Source organism: Chinchilla lanigera, unplaced genomic scaffold, assembly GCF_000276665.1.
Source record: "Chinchilla lanigera isolate Chin_1 unplaced genomic scaffold, ChiLan1.0 scaffold00049, whole genome shotgun sequence".
Classification (NCBI taxonomy): domain Eukaryota; kingdom Metazoa; phylum Chordata; class Mammalia; order Rodentia; family Chinchillidae; genus Chinchilla; species Chinchilla lanigera.
The window spans coordinates 10,691,773-10,714,031 of record NW_004955450.1 but is presented as its reverse complement, the minus strand read 5'-3'; the positions used below and the strand labels follow the sequence as shown (position 1 = coordinate 10,714,031).

The 22,259-nt window shown below is 59.4% G+C and overlaps 1 protein-coding gene across 1 annotated transcript; it reads left to right on the top strand.

Annotated features, from left to right (window-relative positions):
• Plekho2 (pleckstrin homology domain containing, family O member 2) lies at positions 1-21,727 on the top strand. Its single transcript, XM_005393747.1, has 7 exons — positions 1-86; positions 5,604-5,753; positions 10,052-10,168; positions 15,857-15,961; positions 17,475-17,573; positions 18,917-19,276; positions 19,625-21,727. The coding sequence occupies exons 1-7, from the start codon at positions 75-77 to the stop codon at positions 20,285-20,287; spliced, it is 1,506 nt and encodes a 501-aa protein (XP_005393804.1). The 5' UTR covers positions 1-74; the 3' UTR covers positions 20,288-21,727.
• Positions 21,728-22,259: the final 532 nt, after the last annotated feature.

Below are 22,259 nucleotides of genomic sequence, written 5' to 3'. Positions count from 1 at the left end.
GGATGGAGCCCGCGGAGCCCGCGCGGCGCGGGCAGTGAGTGGCGCGGCGGCCGGACCTCGGCGCACCAAGTGCCATGGAGGAGGAGGTGAGGGCCGGGCCGGCGTCTCGGGGCCCCTGTCGGGGTTGGGGTCCCGGGCTCGGGCCCAGTCTGCTGCCCTGCCCCTCTCCCTCGGCGTCCGACCCTCGGGCGAGCCTGGGCGGACGGGGCAGGGATGGGGTGGAGGTCGGGCCCGTCCGCCCTCCGTGCGCCTTTGCCTTTTATCACTTGTGGGGAAGTCATGGTGGTGGTTGTCCCCATTGAGGCGATGGGGAGACTGAGGCCCCGGCGCGTTCGGTGACTGCCGAAGGCGTAGCCCAGCCGGCCGGGTCGGATCCAGGGCGTGTGCGAGCGGGAGTGGCTCCGGGGACCCTAGTGCGAGGAATCTGAGGTCGTGACCCTGCCCCGGGCAGGGGGCTGAAGAGCCTGCTTTTTTCTCCGCTGTAAGCCCCTCTGCCCACCCCCTGCCCCACGTCGGAGCAGTCAGGACCCTGCCGTTCCCTCATCCCTGGAAGGGCTGGACCAGCGCCGCCCCAGCCTCCCTCGCCCCTCCGAGACCACCCTGGGCTGGGGTCCGTGCTCTGTGATCTCTACCCTTTGCACGCACACGGTGAGCACTTCCTGTCTACCTGTGGAGTGCACAGGAGGGTGACTTTGCTTCTTACCCCTTCCATGGTTCCCAGCTTCTGCTTTTCCAAGCCTCAGGGAAGGGGATGCATCTTTGCCGGGATGGGTGGAGCCCAGAGATGAAGCCTTCCCTTGTGGGGCAGCCCTGGCCCCTGGGAAGCCCTGAGTCCTGTGTCCCTGCCCCTGTCCACCTCCCTACTTCCTGGGGCCACAGCTCAGGAGAGCGAGGCTGCCTCTTCCCTCCAGGCCAGGCCTGCATTTCTGTGGGATAGTAGATAAGTCACTTCCCCTCTCAGCCCACGTTTCCTCTTCTATAGAAGAGCCCGGCCTCTCCGTCCAGCCGGCTCGATCCACTGTGGCTGTCCTCTCAGGGTAGGGGGCCACATCAGGCCTCTGTGATCTGTGCTTTGTTGTTGTTCCTTTCTTGCTGTCACAGCTGGGGCTGCCCCCGTGCCCAGGGCCCCGGCTTCCAGGGCTGGGCTCCCTGGCGAGGCCCCTCCCCTGCTCCTGGGCAGTGTTGGTCGGGATTACTCCATCTGCTGATCTGCTCCGGGCCCCCAGTTAGAGGAAGTTCTCCTGGGGCCTTCTGGGCTCAGTTGGGCTCTAAACCTTAGCCTCTCACCTCGCTGCTTCTGACCCCCAGACACCTAAAGCTCAGCGAGTGCCCTGCCCATCTGAAGTGCTCTCGCTTCTTCCTCCCAGCCCAGGCCTGGCCCACACCACCAGGGGCTCCCTGTCCTCTCCCTCCCGTTAGCATTCTCCACTTCTTCCCGCAGCCTGCCCCTCTTTCTCTAGGCCTCCTTGCTCATCTTTGTCCCTCCCTTAGACCTTCGTCCCCTGCTCTTTCCTGTGACCCCCAGCCACCCCATCACTTCCTTTCCACGTGGCTGCTTCCAGCCCTTCTGCAAGTTTAGGGCCACCCTGCACCTGGACGCCTCAGGCCCAGTGACCTCCATGCAGTGGGCTGTCACCCCTGTCAGCCCGAAGCTTGGTGAGGAAGTGCTGGGCTGGGCACCGAGCATCTGGCCACCTGTGCCCTGGTTTCCCCATCTGTAAAATGAGAAGAGCTGGGGACCCAGGAACATGGGGTGCCTGCGCAGGAGCTTTGCAAACTGCACAATCAGGGGAGGTGTGGCTGCCGCTAGAGAACAGCTGGAAACCTCAGGTCTCTACTTCCCGTGTCTCCCCTCTGTCCTCCCCCGGCGGTGCTCTGCCCTGGTTCTAAGCTGTCCACTTGCTGTCACCCAGGCTAGGCAGTGTCCTATCCCAGCACTGGTGTGGGGCCAAGCTCTTTCCCTTTCTGTACTCTAACTTAGCCAGAAGGCGGGGAAGCGATTCCCTTTCCCTTCTTGGGCTGCACTTTCCCTTTCTGTAGTGCAGGAGTTGAGAGTGGAGAGACTTTGATTCCCCGATTGTATTTCCTTCTCTGGGCCAAGTGGGTTTCCCTTCCCTTCTCAGAGCCCCACCTTGTGCCAGGGCTTCCGGGACTAACCCCAATGGAGAGCTGGTTGGGGGTCCTCTCCCAGCAGGGGACACCCTGTCCTGCTTACCTGGATGGTTTCCCAGGAGAGCAAGGTCAGAGCATCCCTGGGCTTGGGGGAAGGGCAAGTGTCATCATGAGCTGCCTGGGATGTGGGGTGAATGTGGGGGGCCAACAAGGCTGCTGCTTCTATTTTGTTGTTTCTTTCTTTGAGACAAAGTCTTGGTTTTTTGGGTTTTTTTTTTTTGGTCTTTTTGAGACAGGGTCTTGCTATCCAGTTCAGGCTGGCCTTGAGCTCATTTTATAGCCCAGGCTGGTCTCAAACTCCCAACGATCCTCCTGCCTCAGCCTCCCGAGTGCTGGGATTATAGGCATGTGCCACCATGCCCACTCTGAACAAGGCTGCTTCTGCTGGCCTCTGTCCCAACCTTGTGGCTTTCCATCTGTCCTCTTCCATGCCCAGGGTCAGAGTCACCTAGCTTTTTTCCTATGGGTGACCCACAAACTTTCCTGTGTCAGGCACAGGGGGGCCAGGCTGAGTCCTGGGGTATGAGGAACTACTTATGCTGAGCCTGGTAAGGATGGATGGGAGGTGAGGGGCACAAGAGGACCAGTGGTCAGCTGGTCAGTAAGAGGCCAGGAGGCCACAAAGCCGGGCAGAGCAGGACAAAACCTCTCCTGTGAACCCTGCCAAGGGGCGGGGCTCCGTGTTAAATCTCCCCGGGACTTAGCCAGGCCCCCTGGAGGGAGGCGGTGTGAGGGGCAGAGACCCGACTAGACAGAGGGTGGAGGTCTCCAGCCGGACCCCCTGAGGGTGGCTTTGCGGGACCAGCTGCAGCCCCTCACTTGTGCCCTCCCATCCTGGTCCCACCCGTCCTCCCAGGCCTTGGGCTGGCTTCTCTAGCCAGTTCCGTCTCCATGTTCCCCAGGTACTGCTATGCTCAGGCCAGAGGTGACAGCAGTGGAGGCCCAGGGCTCCAGCCTTGGCTCCAGACTTTCCAGCTCCGGGGAAAGTTTTCACATTTCAGTAGCTGGTGTGGTGGGCTGGCCAAGGAGCTCACAAGTGGAGTGAATTGAGAAAGGGGTCTGAGGTCTGCTGAGATGGTGGGTGGGACCCCGGAAAAGCAGGACACAAACCTGGAGCTTAGAGGTGGGAGAGGTGGCGGCAGTGCACAGCCCCACTGCCCAGAGAGGCACCAAGGGGCTCAGCAGTACCCCGATGCCGGAGCTGCGGAGAGGATGGGTGTGCCTGTGGGGAGCATGGGGGTGGGGCTTCCCACCGTGTGGAAGTTGGGTGCACGGTAGGATGAGAGACCCTCCTCTTGTTAAAGGGCTCTGGGGTCCCCTCTTCCTCTGGACAGGGCCTCTCATAACTGGCCAGCCCTTCACTTCCTCCTTCCTGTGTCTGGGAAGACTACATGGATCATCCGCTTCCCCATTTCTCTTGCCCTCCACAAGTCAGGGAGAGACCCCAAGGGGGCTCACCGCATTCCCGGAACACCTGGAAGTCTGAGGCCAGCAGCTGAGGTTCAGAAAGGCCTTGTCCGGATGGGGATCTGGGCCCAGCGAGAGGGCCCCGAGAGCCAGAGGGTAGGGCGATGACAAGAAGAATGACAGAATCGACAGCTGCTGTCTTCTAGGTTTAGATCCCAGACACTGCTTTACCTGTCTGAGCTTCATCGGCAAAAGACATTCATGGAGCACTTAGGCGCTGTCAGGGCACTGGGAGCAAAACCCAAATCTCTGCCCCCAGAGTCATTTCTCACAGCAACCACTGCTGACATCCCCTTGTGCGGACGGACTGCTGACACCTGGGTGAGGCAGTCTGTCTCCCGAGTGTGTGACCTGGGCTCCAAAGCCCAGACTCCCAGTCGCGGGAGTGTGTCACACCAGGAGGTGGCAGGGCCTCAGGGACCGCCACCTGGGGCTCCCCTGCCACGGCAGAACAGGGAGGCCAGGCTCTGCCCGGCCCCTGACGGCTCACCGCTTATCTCTGCCTGGGCTCGTCGTCCCCCTGAAGACAGCTGTGGCCGCAGGCCATCCCTGGGGAGAGGCGTGCCTCTTCTAACGGGGGCCCCTTTTTTGAGTTTTATGTAAATTATAATGTAGTCGAGATTCGTCAGTGCTGGTTCCCCTGTAGTATCCTCTGGATTCTGACGTGCTCTTGACACCCCTTCCACACTGTCCTGGGTACCGGTGAGAAGTGCAGTGGTTAGCAGATGGGGTGTGTTTTTATTTTTGTTTCACTTTATTTTCGCTTCCTCTGGTTGCTATTTCTGCAGCCCCTGTGATGTGTAAAAGAACAGGGCTGAGTGCTGGGGACTGAGTCGCACCCCACCCCATCTGGTAGGCCCTGCCCAGGCAGGGAACGCATGGGGCACAAGATGCCTGGTGCTGCCCTAAGGCTGCGGGGCAGCCACCCCAGCCAGGATGTGGCTTCAGTTGAGCACCTCCAGTGTCAGCCTGTGGTGGAGGAAGAAAAGGATTTGGAGCCCTCACCCGATGGTCGGCTGCACGAGAGTCTTGACCTCGTGCAGGGTGGGACGAGGCCACCGTGGCCTCCGCTTTGGGACAGGAAGCTGGGGCTGCAGCCTGGGTCCTAGCAGGGTGGGGTGCAGGGCCAGAGTGTCCTTCAGCCTTCCTGATCCCTCCCATCCTTCCTCTCCCTGCTGAAATGTGCTATCTCCCACAAGGCCTTTGCGGGCCACCCTGGCTGGAAGGAGGCCCCCATGTGTGTCCTCAGTGGCATCGTACCCTGGTTAATGTGTTTGTGCCCAGTGTTCGTTTATTCGGCTCCTCTTCCTCCCCGCCCCCCTGCCTGGCTCCATAAGGGCAGAGGCTGCATTAATTTGATTCTTGGGTGACGTGAACGCCCTGGGCACTTGTTGACCGGCTGAATGCACAGAGGCCCAAGGGTGGTGTAGGAGAAACAAGGGATCGGAGAGACCTGCTTTGATTTCTGGTTCTGTCCCTCCAGCCGAGTGACTGGCTGGTCGTATCTCCTCCCTGAGCGTCCTTTTGCTATGCCGTGTAGATAACAGAACTGCCACTTTGCAGGGGACTTGTCAGGGTCAAACGAGACCCTGCACATAAGATGCGATATGGGGCCTAATGGAAGTGGCTGCCGCTGGTATTACTGTCAGTCACCATTTCTCTCCTCTTCCTCCCCGGCCCCCTTTCTCTTTCTCTTTGGCAGAGTCTTGACTGTGTTGCTCAGGATGGCCTTGAACTCATGATCCTCCTGCCTCTGCCTACCCAGCAGCTGGCAGTATTACAGGCCTGGGCCACTGTGCCCGGCTCGCCGTTAACTTCTGATACGGGATTAGGACTGCGGGGACCCTCACACAGCATGGCGCTGTCAGGTCCCAGCACAGGTGCATGTCCCTGGTGCGGCCTGTGGAGCGTGTGGCCCATGGGAGTGGCCCTCACCGCGTGTCCTGGCGCTGTCTGTCTTGCAGGGCGTAAAAGAGGGTAGCGAGAAGCCTCAGGGAGCGCGAAGAGCGGACAAGTCTGGCTGGCTCAAGAAGAGCAGCGGCGGCCTCCTAGGCCACTGGAAAGATCGATACCTGCTCCTCCACCATGCACAGTTGCTGGTCTATGAGAATGAGGTGAGCATGGGCGACCCTGGGCAGGGGCTGAGCGCTTGCTGTGCTTTGCCATCTGTGCCACCCTGAGCACGTGCTCCTGGGTCTCTGCTTGTGGCATGGGAGGAATCTTGAGTTGCTGCATAGAGCTCATTGAAGCCTGTGGTCTCCTCAACTACCTGTGTGCAGAGCTTCTGCCCCAGCCCAGGGTTCTGTGTAAGTTCCAGAGAAAGCTGAAGCCTGCTGCTTTCTGCTGTGGCAGGAGAGATACACTTCATAGTTACTGGGAGCTCTTACATACCTCTCTCCCTCTCGCTCTTCTTTTCCTTTGGATTTTTTTTTTTTTCTTTTTTGAGATAGAGTCTCGCTTTGTCATTTGGTTTGGCCTTGAACTCACTGTGTAGCCCAGGCTGGCCTCGAACTCATAGCGATCCTCCTGCCTCAGCCTCCCAGGGGCTGGGGTACAGGCGTGCACCACCATGCCTGACCATAGTTTTCTTATAACGTTCACAGTGGTCCTATGAGAGTGTTCATCCTATTAAATTTTACAGAAGAGGACACTGAGGCCTAGGGTGGCAAAATCCCACTGAATTCAGCATCTCAAATGATTGGAGGACTCAGGGCTAACACCACCACTAAGCGAACTCCGAAACCTATTTTTGGTGGAGTTTCTCTGAACTACGTTAAATATTCTCCGCCTTCTTCAACAGAAGGTGCAGAGTACATTGACTTTCGCTGGTGGTCGGGAGTCTCTCGTCAGTCGTTGCGTACTGCCAGACTGTGCTTCTGGCTTGTCTTTCTCCTTCAGCGAGAAGCTGCCAGGTGCCACTTCTGCACAGACCTCGTATCTTCGCACTTCCGGACTCTGCCCTCCCGGTTTCAGCAGGAGAGCCAAGGGTGATAGAATGGAGTGCAGAGTCAGTAAGCGCTGGCTGAAGACTCTCAAGGAGGAACTTTTCCCTATAGATGCTGGGGGGGTCCTGGGCTCAAGGCAGTCAGCCCACTGCAGGATGGGGAGGCACTGTCACTGTGTCCCTCTGACTGCTGGGACGTAGAAGGGCCACAGGTGGATCCTGTCTCTTCTTATCAATCTGTTTCAGCTGCCCTGAGGCTATCCTAGAAAATGCCTCCTTGTCCCAGGCACAGACAGCCTGGGCCGCCTGGCTCTGGTGTCCACTGAGCTGATTTGAGAAGCACCTGACTGTCCCGCCTGAGTCCCCGGGCTCCAGGAGCTGTGTCCGAGAAGCAGCAGGCGGAGGGCCAGGGCAGGATGAGGGCACACAGACAGCCCCCCAGATGTTCTGTCCCGCGGTACCACACACATGCGCCACAGCTGGGAATGTGGCTGCAGGGGGATATTTTTATAAATAAAGGGGGTTGTTGCAGCTTCCTCCGGTGCCAGCTGCCACCAAAGCGGAGTGACAGGCGCTCAGCTGTCAGCCTGTCGGGCGCTGCCTGATTTGTCCTGAGCTGCTCTCCACATCTGGCCACAGCTGGGAAGCAAGAAGAACTTCATGTCTCCAACAAGAAAAATCCAAATCACACTTTATGAAAAAAATGATCACTATTAAAAAAATGTCAGCGTAGTCTCAAGAACTTAGCACTCGGGTGGGGAAGCTTGGCCCGGGAGTGGGAATTGAGAAATGCTTATTAGCTCAATTCCTCTTTCTGATGTAAGGATTCAGGCGAGTGCAGACGGCTCTTGGCTGTTTCTCGGCTGTCAAAGGCTGACGATCCAAAGATGCTGCCTCCACCCAGTGCCTGCTGCTTTATCTGCTTTTCTGAGCTGCAGGAGGGCCCGGGTGATTCAGCATTTCGGGGGAAGAGGAGACCTGGGCAGGGACTTGGGGGGCAGAGAAGGACTGACTCTTGTGTTCCCAGGCAAAGGCGGGGGAATCTGGGCCAGGGGCCACCCAGTTCGGGGAGGTCTTAGGGACGCAGGGCAGGTGAGCTGCTTTCGTAGGAACCTCCCTCCAAGGAGCAGGGAACTTCCTGGGATCTCACTGTGGTCCTTTGTGTGCGCTTCTCAAGGGCTCCCTTCTGGGGGTCCCTCCAGGGGCACAGAAAGGGGACAGACACACAGAATAGGGAGGAGAGAGCTGGCCAGGCAGGGGCTGGACTAGGCTGGTGCTTATCCACAGCTGAGTCCCGGGCCCCTAGCACCTGGTGGGTCTCTGTCCTTGGCAGGTGCTTTGTGGGTGTTTGTGCCCCAGCAGGAGGTGATGGGAGACTCAGGAGCGAGAGCACCAGGAGCAGGGATGTGGGAGTGGCGGGGCTTCCCGGAACAGGAGGCGTTTCTGGCCCTCGTGTTTTTGAGGAACCTGGGAGGGATTGGAGACTGGGGTTAGAAAGGGACAGAGGGAAGCAAAAATGGGAAATGAACCTGAGTGAACCTGCATGGGGCGATCAGGGCTGAAGAGAGAGTGGATCAGTAGTTACTGACCTTAGCTGTACAGTCATTTGCTTTCAAAAATACTGAGCTTAGGGACTGGGGATATAGCTCAGCGGCACAGTGCCTGCCTGGCAAGCACAAGGTCATGAGTTTGATTCTAGGTACCAGAAATAAACCAAAACCAAAAACCAAAATCAAAAATACTGAGTTTGGGCTCTCACAGAGAGATCCTGATATTTTTGGTCTGAGATACTGCCTGGGCATTAGGCTTTTTAAAAGTTTTAGACCACTGCTGAATGAGCTGGCGCACACCTGTAATCCTAACACCCAGGAGGCTGAGGCAGGAAGGTTGCTACAAATTCTAGGCCAACCTGGGCTGTTCAGTGAGATCCTGTCTCAAAAAAAAGCTTTATGCCTCCAAGATTAAGAACTTGGGGTATACTATCAACTTTCTCATACTGTATACCTCAGAATCACCTGGAAGTCTAGGTGAGATTCAGATTTAGCCGGACATGGTGGCACACGCCTGTAATCCTAGCAATTTGGGAGACTGAGGCAGGAAGATTGAAACTTCAAGCCTGGCCTGGACAGCATAGGGACTTATCAAGACCCTGTCTCAATTTGGGCGTGGTGGCGCACACCTGTAATCCCAGCACTCAGGAGGCTGAGGCAGGAGGACCTCTGCAAGTTAGAGGTCAGCCTGGGCTACAAAGTGAGCTCAAGGCCACCCTGAACTGCATGGCGAGACCCTGACACAAAAAGACAAAAAAAAAAAACAAACCCAAAAAACAAGACCCTGTGTCAAAATAACGAATAACAAAAGTCCTAGGGGGATTCTCCACCCCCAGAATCGCAAAAGGCTTCTGCCCCTAAGTTACCTAAGTTTCTGATTCAGTAGGGAGGGGGCTAAGGATTTTTTTCCCTAGCAAGTTCTCAGGTGGTGCTGGTACTGGCCAAGGTGCCACGCCGGGAGGACCTGGGATTGAGGAGGTGTTGCTCATCCACCAACGCTGTGACTTGGGAGGAGGGTGGTGTGCTGGGAAGACCCTGGCCCGGGTCCGGATGTGGCCTGGGGCAAATCTTCCCCTTCCAGCCTCTTGTCTGCAGCTGTCTTGTGAGGCTCCAAGAATCAGGAAGCTGCTTGACGGACGGCGGCTGAGGGAAAACCCTGGCGTCTCGGGACTGGTGTGTCTCCCCCGCCCCCCCCCCCCTCCCGTTGGCACTGAGGCTCTGAGGAGCAGCTAGGGCTCAGTGGGGTGCTTGGAAGGGGCTGTGCGCCCGCGACGCTGGCCACCCTTCACAGCCAGGGCGAGCAGGAAGATGGCAGGTGGGGGAGCACCTCAGGGTCACTGCTGCAGGCAGGATTGGGGCCCCAGCCGCGTCTTGTCCACGCTGCCCTCTGCCTGTCTGTTCCTGGGCTCCCCCTCTTGGTGCCATCACTTGTCCCTCTTCTAAGTAAACTCTCTCACAGATCCCTGCCTGGCCTCTGGGCCTGCACAACCCCAGGCACCCTTTCTACGCCTCTCTTCTGGCCGTATGCCCCTTAGACTCAGCCCTTGACCACCCCCCATTTATTTAATTTAATTAATTAATTAAATTTATTTGTCTTTTTGAGACAGGGTCTCACTGTGTAGTTCAGGCTGGTCTGGAGCTCACTTTGTAGCCCAGGCTGGCCTCAATCCTCCTGCCTCAGCCTCCCCAGTGCTGGGATCACAGGCGTGCGCCACCACATGCAGCCAACCCCCCATTTCTTATCTGGGTGTTGAACGTGCATCCCTCTAGCTGGCATGGATGGGTCCTGGCCGCCTGCCATAGCCTTGGCAATGTGGTGTCCTTTCTGAGTAGAACCAGTGCCTGAGGCGTGGCCTGTTGACCGAGGGTCCTTGGGGGTCTGGCTGTTATCACCTGGTGTCCCTTTGTCTGTCACCAGGACGAGCAGAAGTGCGTGGAGACGGTGGAACTGGGCAGCTATGAGAAGTGCCAGGACCTCCGCGCCCTCCTCAAGCGGAAGCACCGCTTCATCCTGCTGCGCTCCCCAGGGAACAAGGTAGGGAGCTGCCTGCTTCCCCACTCCCTGCATCCAGGGCCTGCTGGGGAAGAGCAAGCCTGGGGGCGGAGCCAGCTTGGACCCCTCCAGGAAGCCAGCAGCTTCCCTGTTGAGTGGGCCGAGGCTCAAACCCAGCAGCTGCCAGAAGTTGGACCTTCTGCCTCTTTTGTCTGGGAGGCTCCCAGCCCCTGCTTGATGGGCCATGTGCCTAATGCTGGGCTGAGCGCCTCCTCCGCTCTCCCCTTCCGGGCCATGGCCTCTCCCAGGCTGTGCTCAGCAGTACTGCCCTGCCGGGAGGTGGCCTGGCCTTTGCCTGAGCTCTGCACGTAGGAAGTCCAGGCCGAGGCCCTGAGCTGTGGATGCGTGGACCCCTCCTGCGCCCTCCTGAGTGGGCAGCTGGGAGCCCCAGCCCCACTGTGCTCTCCTGGCTGTAGCCGAGGTAGAGCCCTCGCCTAGGAGACGCGCGCCGGGGACCTGCTCTGGTGCTGATGGTGCTTGCTGCTCACCCCGCTCTTTCCCGGGCAGATGCGGGTGTACCACACTTCCCGCCAGCTCCTGCCACACCCCGCTCCAACCCCTGCCTGTCACATGAGCCTCAGTGTGGCTGAGTCACAGAGGCTCGGGCTCCAGGAGCAGGTCTGGTCTGGCCCGCTGGGGCCACTCTTCCTCTCCTAGATAGAGGCCCGGGGGCCCAGGACGCGGTCCCTGCGCTTCTGGAGGAGACCGTGACGCTCTCTTTACTCATCAGCCCCTTGCCCTGCTCTGCAGGGAGCAAGGGGGACAAAGAAGCCAGAGCTGTGGCGCTGAGGAGCTGGAGGACGCGCCCCAGGGCAGCGCGGGCATGAGGGTGTCCATGGGTTCACGGGCCGGGGCTTGGGGACCCGCTGGCTGTGGGTGCCGTCCCGTTGTCTTCAAGAGGAGCAGAGGCCATGCGCCTTCGCCATGTGTCTGGCCGCGTGTGCATGTCCCGTCACAACGGGCGTCTGCCCTGGTGTGCGCGCACCCTTTACGTGCAGGTTGTCTGCCCCACCGTGGGCGCACCCCCCACGCGCAGGGCATGTCCCCGCGGCCCTGGTTCTCAGCATCTTCGTGCATGTGCATGTGGGGCCCGTGCCTCGCCCAGCTCTGAACACGCCGGTGGTGGCCGTGGTGGGCCGGCCCGCTTCGGGCGGCACATCACCTTCAGAGCGGCTGTTTGTGCAGCTGCGTTCTCCCTGTCTTCAGCCAGCGCCCCCTCCCACCCCCGGCCTGCCCGGAGTTCAGATCCGCTCCAGGTGGCTCTCGGCACAGGAGGTGGAGCAAGTGCTGGTGGCCACAGGGGAAGGGAAGGCTCACACCGCTCCAGCTCGAGGGGCTCCTGACCCTCACCCCCCACAGAGTGGGGCCCCGAGGCCCGGTGCGGACCTCGCCCAGTGCACCTCGTGGCTGGGACCCTCTCGCCCCCTTTTCCCAGCGCCCTGGGTGTTCCCAGTCCTCAGTGCGGCCTCCAGCCGGCCTGGAGGCCATGTGACCCTGGCTGTCTGGTCCCGAGGCCGCCTTTCTTCCCTTCTAATCAAATAAACAAAGACTCCAGTGTCTTCCAGCCTTGCTCCCCCGCCTCCCCATCCCCACGCCCCTGCCCGTGAGGTCACAGGCAGCCGCTGCCAGGAAGCCGGGTGGCCGCGGCTGGGCCCTGCTGCCCCACTGGTCCAGGCCAGCTTGGCCCTTTCCTCTGCCCTGCTGCCTCTCCCCTCCCGCCTTTTCCTCCCGGCCCTCCGGCCCTTCCCCCTTTCCCAGGCTGGAGGGCGCACTCTGCCCCAGCTCATCAGCATCCCAGCGCCTAGCTGGCCCGGTCCCTGGGCCTCTTAGGCGGGCTTGTGGCTGGACCTGTGCAGCCAGTGGTAGCCGATCAAGCCACGGCTTCTTGGGATTTATCCTAACTGCCCCTCTTGAGCCGAGATTACAAGGCGCCTGGAGGCTGGGGCGAAGTTGGGCTGTGACTTACGGTCCCCCTCCAGGAGCCCTGGTCTAGGGCACAGTGGGGTTTTCCAGCCCATTTTCCTCTCCGGGAGCTGACACCGCATGACTGCCCAGCCTGGGGGAGCAGGCCTGGTGTGAGCCGCTGCAGCGGTTCCGTTCTCATCTTTTGAGCCCAGAAGACGGGAGAGCATAAAACTTGGCCCCTGGCTCTCTGGCGCCACTCTGGTGCCCACAGCCGCTGGCTTCCGATGCGTGTCTCCCTGCTCGTGGATGCCGCCGCCTGTACTATCATGGGCCTGCTGTCCCAGAGCCGCTGCACAGGGGCAGTGCTGGGGTCCGCGGGGCGGCCCCAGACCGCGTCTGCACCATGGGTCCCGGTGGCCTTTGCAGCCCTGGATGCACGGCCGTTCCTGCCTGAGCCATAGCAGCCCCGATGGCTAGGCCGAGAGGCAGTTGCCAAGGTGTCCTGGAGTTTCTGACTTAACTGCAGATCTGCTGCCAGGATCGAATTTACCCTGGTCATGCAAATAAGCATTTGGCAGTCTGGCATGGGGGGTGGGCAGGGCCCCGCGGGAGGAGGAGGCCGTGCGGCCAGGAGGAAGTTATATAATGAGGATGCTGCGGGCCTGGCCAAGTGCACCCTGGCGTTGCGTAACTGGAGAGCAGAGGGAGGGGAGGGGAGGGGAGGGCCGGCAAGCTGCAATCTCGAGGTCAGGAGTGGGCTTCGGCCTCACCCGGGCGAGGGAAGGCGCCTTGAGCTGTTCATTCATTTATGGCCATTTGGCAACCATTACCAAGTACCTACTGTGTGCTCAGCCCTGGCTTTCCTCATGTTTAATTCCCTCAGCGTCACTTTGTAACAGGCGGTGTTATCCCATTTCACAGATGAGGCAGCTGGGACTGTTTGTCCAGAAGGGAGGGAACCATGGTAGCGGCTATCACTAAGCATTCCCTTGGATCCAGAGTCAGCGCTGCATTTGCTCATTCACTTTGCAGTACTGGGGATTGAGCCCAGGGCCCTCTCACTGAGCTGCATCCCCAGTGCTTTTTTATTTTTTATTTTATTTATTTATTTATTTTTGTCTTTTTGAGACAGGGTCTCCCTATGCATTTCAGGCTGGCCTTGAGCTCACTTTTTAGCCCAGGCTGGTCTCAAACTCACAACGATCCTCCTGTCTCAGCCTCCTGAGTGCTGGGATTATAGGCATGCACCACCACCCCTGGCTTGAGATAGTGTCTTGCAGGGGGTAGGGATTTAGCTCAGTGGCACAGCGCCTGCCTGGCAAGCGCAACGTCATGAGTTTGATCCCTGGTACCAGAAAAAAACAAAAACAAAAACAAAAAAAAGAGATAGTGTCTTGCAAAGTCATTAAGTTGACGCGGTTAAACTCAAACTTGGGGTCCTCCTGCCTCAGCCTCTCAGAGCACTGGGATGATAGGCATCCTAGCTCCTAGATTCAACACTTTATTTGTTTGTTTGTTTGTTTATTTATTTGTCTTTTTGAGACAGGGCTATGCAGTTCAGGCTGGCCTTGACCTCACTTTGTAGCCCAGGCTGGTCTCGAATTTGCAACGCTCCTCCTGCCTCAGCCTCCCGGGTGCTGGGATTATAGGCATGCACCACCACGCCTGGCTAGATTCAACACTTTAGAAACCTCTTTCTAAAACATTTAAAAATTGTGGTTGGACACATGTAACGTAAAATTTACCATCTTGCTATGCATGGTGGTGCCCTTATGAGGCTGAGGTAGGAGGATCATGAGATTAAACCTAGCCCAGGGTACATAGTAAGACCTGTGTCAAAATTTTGGAAATTGTACCATCTTAACCATTGTTCCGTGGCATTAAATACATTCATAACGTGGTGCAGCCACCACCACATACATCTGCAGAACTCTTCCATCCTGTAGCGCAGAAACTGTACCACTACATGCTAACTCCCCACTTCCTCTCCTCCAGCTCTGGGCTCTGGGCAGTCACTGCTCTACTTTGCGCCTCTGTGATCTTGGCTGCGCTAGGTGCCGCATGAGTGGAATCACAGTCTTTGTCTCCTTTTTTTTTTTTGAGACAGGGTTTTGCTGTGTAGCCCAGGCTGGCCTCAAACTTGCAGCGATTCTCTTGCCTCAGCCTCCCGAGTGCAGGGATTATAGGCGTGCACTACCACGCCCAGCAGTGTCTTTTTTGCCTGCTTACTCCACTTAGTATGATGTTTCCAAACTTCGTCCCATCCAAGTGGTAGCAGGCATCCAAATTTCCTTCCTGTTTTCTTTTGTTTTCCTTCCTGTTTGAGGCTGCATAATATTCCAATGTAAGTCTGTTCTACAATTTGCTTATCCATTCATTCATGGATGGACACATAGATGGCTTCCCCTTTTTAGCTATTGTGACTAATGCCACTGTGAACATGGCTGTATAAATTAGATATATCTTCTGTGTTATTGTTTCACAATGCCAGAGATCCAAGGCAGAACCTGTGCATGCTCAATGTGCCCTGTCCCAGAGCCACACCCTCTGCCCCGGCTACATCATTTTTTATTAATGATCTCCATGTGCCCCGAGGCAGATTGCAGTGGTATTTGCCCTTACAAATGAGGAATCCGAGGCACAAGCTCAGATGGTGTTATGGTCAATGTATTGTGTTAACTTGGGGAGTCTAGAGGTTTGGCTAAGTGACTCAGCAGGGAGCTAGGGTGCTTATGTTGTGTACATCCTGAGCCTGTACAAGAGGAGCACATGGAGATTATGTGAGAGCTACACACCCCTGGGTGGGGGTAGCTTGTTTACAATGTAAGGGAGGGAAAGAGGCTGCTTGTTGCCATTTCTCCCTTTTGCTCTTCTTGTTTTTGCTGTGTTCTGCCGCCATAAGTGTTTGCTCTCTGCCATGTGCCACTGTGCCTTGGAGCCAGCCAAGTGTAGACTCAAACCTCCACAAACTGTAAACTAAATAAACCTTTCCTTCCTTAATTTTGGGCATCATATATTTTGTCCCAGCAATGAGAGAAAAGTAAGATGGCTGTGAGTGGCCCGACTGCTCTGTCTTGGTACGGGGGCCCTCGGTGGCAGGGCCAAGGCTCTGGCAGCCGAGTGATTCTGACACAGGCACCCGGAGTTCCGGTCTGAGGTGGGAAGGGACCCACGCTTGGTGGCCGAGGAGTCAGGAGAGATTGCTTGAGCCCACCTTGGGCAGGCGTCCTCTTGCCTGCTGAGCGGGTTTCTTCATCTTTGTGATGAGGGTGGAACTGTTCTTTAGAGATTCAAGGCCAGAAGCGAGACCGTGGTCTTCAGGAGTCTGACATGTTTTTCAGCCGAGGCCAGGGCTGGGTATGGGGCCCGCCTGTCCTGGATGTGGACTGAGACCATTCCTCTGTTACAGGGCAAATGGTAGTTAGCCCAGAGTCCCTTCTTTCTAGGTATTTCCCCTCCTCTGTACCCGGGCCCTGGTGTCAGAACTGGTGTAGGGTTATTTTGGTTTGACTTTGAGATCAGGGATGGGAAGTTTCCTGAAGGCCCCTAAGGTGCCAGGCATAGTAGCTCATGCCTGTGATCCCAGCACTCGGGAGGCTGAGGCAAGAGGATTGCCATGAGTCCAGGCCAGCCTGGGCTACATAGTGAGACCCTGTTTCAAAAAACAAGAACAAACAAAAACAAAAAACCATGAAATGAAACAAAGCCAGCACAAAGGCGAGCCCTGTGAAATATCTGTGACACACCCTACCCATCTCACTGCAGGTCAATGACATCAAATTCCAGGCACCCAGCGGGGAGGAGAAGGAGTCCTGGATCAAAGCCCTCAATGAAGGGATCAACCGAGGCAAGAACAAGGCCTTTGATGAGGTGTGTCACAGCCCTGTGGATGGCGGTGGTCCTTGGGTCCATCCATGTGTCAGGAGGGGACCCTGCCATAGGCTTCCCCTTGATTTCGTCACCCCTAGAAATGCTGGGGCATCCGGGGATATTTCCGTCAGTCCTCGTAACAGTCTCTCAGAGTGGGTGGTGATGCCCCCATGTTAGAGATAGAACTGAAGCATGAAGGAAGTAAAAAGCTTACTTTGACTTTAAAAGCATGCCAAGCTCCATGAGGTGGTGCACCCTACAAATCCCAGCACTCTGGGAGGCTGAGGCAGGAGATTCGAAGGCTGATGTCCAGCTTTAACAACTCAGCAAGGTGCTGTCTTAAAGTAAAAAATAAAAAAGGTCTGGGGATGTAGTTCAGTGTAAAGGCCCTTGCTTCCACCCCCAGTATCACAAAAACCACAGACACCACAAGCTTGTCAGTGGTGGCGTGGAACTGAACTGGTTATGGCCTCAGGAGCCAACAGCAGGTGGCCCAGGCCCGGGAGCACGAGCTGAGCCGAGAGCCGGGAGCTCCCTTCCCAGTTTGCCCGTGAAGTGACCAGCCCTGCAGACATCAGCCCCACACCTGGCGGCGGGGTGGGGTGGGGTGGGGTGGGGGGACAAGTGTCCCCTGTGGCCAGGATCTCTTGGGAAGATGAAGTTTTTTTCCTTGTGGTGCCGGGGATCAAACCCAGGGCCTCACGTGTGCCTTCCCCGTTTGCGGCCTACACGCTTCCTGGCTTTAGCCCAATGCAGGTGCCCCACCTCTGAGCTACATCCCCAGCGCATTTGTCTTCGGCATCACAGATCCTTTGCCGTTTGAGTTCAAACTGGCACGCGCCGCCTTCGGCGATGCTTTGATTTGCAAAAGACAAGATCTGAGGGCGAGAACCTTCGTGAGAGGGCCTGTGCCTCCTGTGTCCTCTCGTGTCCCCGCGTCTTCCTCCTGCACTGCCAGGGCAGGGCTCCTGTTTTGGCAGAGAGGATGATGGGTGGCCACATTGTGGGAACCAGGGCGGCCACAGAAGGCAGGCCTTGGGCCTCAGCCCAGCCTCGGCAGAGCAGAGGAGCAGAGACAGCTGGAGCCCCTGGCAGGCCTGAGCACCCCCGGCTTCCTGGAGGGATGTGCCGCAGGGGGCTCCCACCTGCTCCTCATCCCTTTCCCCGCCCTCAGCGAGGAGCTGCTGTTCTCCAGATTCCCGGGCTGAGGGCAGAGGTTCGGCTCTTTCTTGCCTGCCCCGGGGCCTAGGAGAATGGGAGGCCAGGGCAGGCAGTACGGTGTGAGGCCCGGCACCCGGGGATGGGGGACTGGCTCCTCCCTTTCCCCAGCTGAGCCCCAAGGTGACCTCGAGGCTGCTTAGATACCTGCAGTCGAGCAAGGAGTCAGGGCTGAGGGCCCACATTTGGGCAGAGAGGCAAGAGGGCAGCTGCTGGGAGGATTCAGGGTCCTTCGGTACCTCCCACTCCACCCAAGGCCCGGCAGGTGGGCTGACCGGCTCCCTGTCGTCCTCAGGTGAAGGTGGACAAGACCTGCGCCCTGGAGCACATAACTCGGGACCGGGTGCGCGGGGGCCAGCGGCGGCGCCCACCTACCAGGATCCACCTGAAGGAGGTAAGGCCTTGCCCTCCCCAGACGAGGGAGAGCAGTGAGCCAGGGCCTCAGCTCCTCGGTGGCAGCCAGGCTCGGGCCCCCACTTTCCTGAGGACGCCTGGACGAGGGCCCCCCTGCGTGGTACACAGGAAGGAAGAGCGGGGACAGCACCTGCGGCGTGTGTGCTCAGGGTGTCGATGCCCCCAAGCTCACGGCCTTGTTCATTTGGGGTCCGCACACTGGGCAGAGTTGGCCACAGGGACACTGAGGTCCATGGGGCGAGTCCGGCCCTCAGAGACCGGCTTCCAGCCGGAACAGACCTGTCCATGGGCAGGACACAGTGCGCAGAGGTCCAGGATGGACAGCTCACGGTGGACAAGTGGCTCCGTTTGTGTGGGAGGTTGGCTAGGAAGGTGGGGCTGGGGACGGGATGGGACGGCTCCTTCCAGGGGTCCTTCTGGGGCCTGGGCAGGGTGGGTTGAGGGGTGGGGAGGGCAAGGCAGGCGGCCAGGAAGAGGGCGAGGCCGGCCCTGCAGGCCAGGCAGATGGGAAGGGAGGGCCTGACGGGAGGGAGGAGCCAGAGCCACCCAGCTCGTGCCTTGTGCCTGGGTGTGGGACTGGAGCCTGGGCAGGGGGCGACAGCGCGGCAGAGGAGGAGCTGACAGGCAGGAGGGGGCGGAGCCTGGAGGCCGAGCAAGAGCTCAGCCAATGCAACATTTGGGCTGCAGAGGGGAGCAGCCGGCCGCAGCCAGGGAAGAGAGCGCCAGGGAGGCAAGGGCCTCCCGGGGGATGGGCACAGGGCTTGGGGCCCTCGGCCAAGGGACGAGGGCGGGCCTGAAGCAGAGACAGCGCGTTTTCTGAGAGGAGCCAGCGTAGGGCCCTTAGGTGCAGGGCTGAGGGTGCCCTGGAGGGAAGGGGCCTTGTGGGGAGGCACCCCAGGTTGTTGTGAGACTCACTGGCCTGTCCTTGTCCGTCACTGGGGGAGAGGAGCGGGGGGGGGGGTAGGGTCGGGGGCTCGCGGTGGTCAGGGCGGTGCTGGCAGATCTCCTGGTGTGTGTGGGAGCAACGAGGACCCCAGCCGAAGGTCCCGTCTGAGGGACCTCGGAAGAGGCCTCCTTCCTGCCCGGCCCTGCTGCACAGCCTCCCGGGCTCCCTGGAAAGGTTCCCGAGACGGGGCTGCTCGGTGTCCCTGTGGGCCCCCGGGGCTGCGGGGCAGCTGTCCCTGGGCCACACTGAGGACACGAGGGGCGGGAATGCGCTGTTGAAGGGCAGGCAGGGGCGGGCGGGCCTGGAGAACTCGGCGTACCTACGTCAGACGCAGTGGCAGTCAGCCAGGGTGACACCTGGATCCTGTCCCTCCACAGGTCGCCAGCGCAGCTTCCGACGGGCTTTTACGCCTGGACCTCGATGTGCCGGACAGTGGCCCACCGGTGTTCGCACCCAGCAACGCCGACAGCGTGGCCCAGCCCCAGCCCCAGCCCCGGGAGGCACTCTTGCCGCCTACCAAGCCTTCCCCGGCGCCTGAGACCACCGGCCTTAGTGACAGCGTGGCACCCCCTGCAGGGGAGAGGGCCCCAACTCCCATCTCAGCAAGCGCCGAGGCCCAGCCCGAGAGCCCCTCAGACTCTGAGAAGCCAACGGAGGACAGTGCATCCACGGAGCCCCCCAACAGAACCTTGCTTGACAAAATGGTGAGCTGGGAGAGCCCCAGCCCTGAAGATCCCGCTGTTCCTGAGGAGCCCCCTGCTCCTGAGAAGCCCCCCACTCCCGAGAAGCCCCCCACTGCCGAGAAGCCCCCTACTGCCGAGAAGCCCCCCACTGCTGAGAAGCCCCCTACTGCTGAGAAGCCCCCCACTCCCGAGAAGCCCCCCACTCCGGAGAAAGCTCCTGCTCCTGAGGAGCCCTCTGCTCCCCAGAGCGTGGAACTGAGCCCTGGGCCTTGCTTGACAAAATGGTGAGCTGGGAGAGCCCCAGCCCTGAAGATCCCGCTGTTCGAGAAGCCCCCCACTGCCGAGAAGCCCCCCACTCCCGAGAAGCCCCCCGCTCCGGAGAAAGCTCCTGCTCCTGAGGAGCCCTCTGCTCCCCAGAGCGTGGAACTGAGCCCTGGGCCCTGTTTGAAGACTTCAGAGGCCCCCCGCCGGGAGGGTCGGAGGCCCCCCACGCCCCCACCCAAGATCTTATCAGAGAAAATGAAGGCCTGCTTGAGCAGGGCGGAGGCTTCTGGGCCGGCCCACAGTCTGGGGACCCCTGAGCCCTCAGCCCCCAGCCCTACGCAGGTCTCGGTGAATGGTGTGGATGATAGGCCTGAGCCTGCCAAGCGCTGCCCGGATGCGGGCACCGCAGGAACCGCCCCAGAGGAGGCGGCAGTGTCCCCCGCTCAGCCCCCCCAGGACCTGTCCCCTCAGCTCCACTCCCGCTGCTCCTCCCTGGGGGACCTGCTCAGAGATGGCCCACAGCGTCCTCAGCTGCCCGGGGATCGGCTGTACCGAGCCCAGCTGGAGGTGCAGGTGGCCTCCGAGCAGACAGAGAGGCTGCTGGGCGAGGTGCTGGGCAACCAGCCGCCCCCTGCGAACACCGAGACCTTGCTGAGCCAGGCTGTGGAACAGCTGAGGCAGGCCACGCAGGTTCTGCAGGAAATGAGGGATTCGGACTCCAGAGAGCCTGGCCAGGAGGCCCCCGGCCTCAGGAAGAAGCAGAAGGAGCTGGTGACGCTGTACCGGAGAAGCATGCCCTAGGCGGCGAGGCCCGGCGCTGCCGAGCAGCGAGCAGCGCACTCCACAGCCGCGGCTCTAGCAGGGTGTTGTGTGTGTCAGGGTTTGGCCAGGACCAGAACAGACCCGCGGTGTCCCTGCCAGCCTGCCCTGCTCCGTGCCAGGTACACCCAGGGTCACTGTGTGGCGCTCTGCTCTGGCCTCACCTGGGGCTCTGGGCCGCTCAGAGCACACGCTCAGCCCGTGTGCGTCCTCGGAGTTGATCCGCACCACCCCAGGGCTCTGGCACCGTTTGGGGGCGCCCTGCGTACGGCACTGTCTCTGCTCCCCGCTCCAAGTAGTTTACGTTCCTGGCTTCGGACGAGAGCACAGCTGAGCCCGTGCACCCCGGCTGACCCCTCCCACCTCCTCCTGCAGCTGCGGCCCGCTGCGCCTCTCGAGCAGGTGGGAAGCCTCTGGGTGAGGAAGCCGCCGGCTGCTGCGCGCCCCTGCTGCAGCCTGCTTCCTTTCCTGAGGTCCCACCATCTTGGGGCTGTGATTGCAGGCCTGGGTCTGGGGGATCTGGGGAGAAGAGGAACCCAGGGGTCTCCTGGACCAGGCTGTGTCCAGCCTTGCAAACTCCCGAGGAAGTCACACCGAGTGGCCCAGTGTTACCACGCGCACAGCTGTGTGTGAGAATCCCCAGTTCAGGCTTCAGGACGCCCTGCCCCGTGCTTGCCTGGTGAGATCCAGCTGGATGGATCTCTTGGTTCCTCCTTGGCCCGGACAGCTCTAGTGTCCCTGTCATTTCCTCACCGCTGCCCCGAGGCCACCCCAGGCCCAGGCCCCTGGTGGGCTGCCTGTCCTTACTTCCCGTGAAGAGGAGCCTCCCTGTTCCTGCTTCCTTCTCAGCACCCGCTGCCCCGTCCAGGGCCCTGGGAGCACGCGGGGCCGGGTAGAGCCTGCCGGGGGACGGGTGTGGGGTGTGTGTCGGGAGGACCGAGGTCTGTGCCCGTGCACTTTTGTTTACCAGAGGAGGGGTCACCGCAGCGTGGCCTGGCCTTTCTGCCACCAGTGGTGCCCACAGCCCTGCCAGCGCAGGCCACCCTTACTGCACTGTCACCTTGTCCGGGGTCCTGGGTGGGGCAGAGGGGAGCCACACTGCCATGGCTCGCCAGCCCCGGTGCCCCCCGCTGCTCTGGCTGCAGTCTCCCGCCCCGTCTGTCCTCTATGAGAGCAGGGGTGTTGTTAGGTGCCAACGGTCGCGCACCCATACCGTCTTCTTTTAGGGAGAATCTCCCTCCACCAGCAGCCGAGTCACCTGCACCCGGCAGTTGCAGGCTCGGTGTCCCCTGTCCGGTGGTGGCTGGTGGGGATGGGAGGGGTGTGTGGGGCTCCTATGCCTCCTTGGGGAGGAGGCGTTCAGTGTCTTTTGCTTATGAAAAGCCTTTCTTGAAGTTTGGCAATAAACTCCTTTTTAAAGAACTCTCCTGCCTCAAGCCTGTTTCTGATGTGGGAGTAGCATGTAGGTGACAGTCGGTCAGCGGTGTCACTTGTCCCCGTAAGATGGGCCGGGAGCCCGTAGAAGGGCTGCGCAGCACCTTCCAGCCTCAGCCAGGCCCAGGTGAATTCACTCCCCGCCTGCTTCCGGGAGCTGGTTCTGAGTGTCAGAAGGAACAGCGGTTTCCCTTCTAAGCCCAGGCTGGCGTCGAACTTACTATGGAACCCAGGCTGGCCTCGAACTCATGACGATTCTCCTGCCTCAGCCTCCCGAGTGCTGGGATTACAGGTGTGCACCACCCAGCTTAAAATTTTATTGGAAATAATCTAAACAGAGAAAAGTTGCAAGAATAAGATTAGTACAAAGGACACCGACATACTCTGCCCACGTTGACTTGTTTTATCTCCTAATGCTTGCTTTCATGGGAACATACTGTTTTGTTTTTTGTTTGCTCTGAATCATTGGAAGGTTGGTTATCATGGTCCCTTACTCTTAAATACTTCCATATGTGTTCCC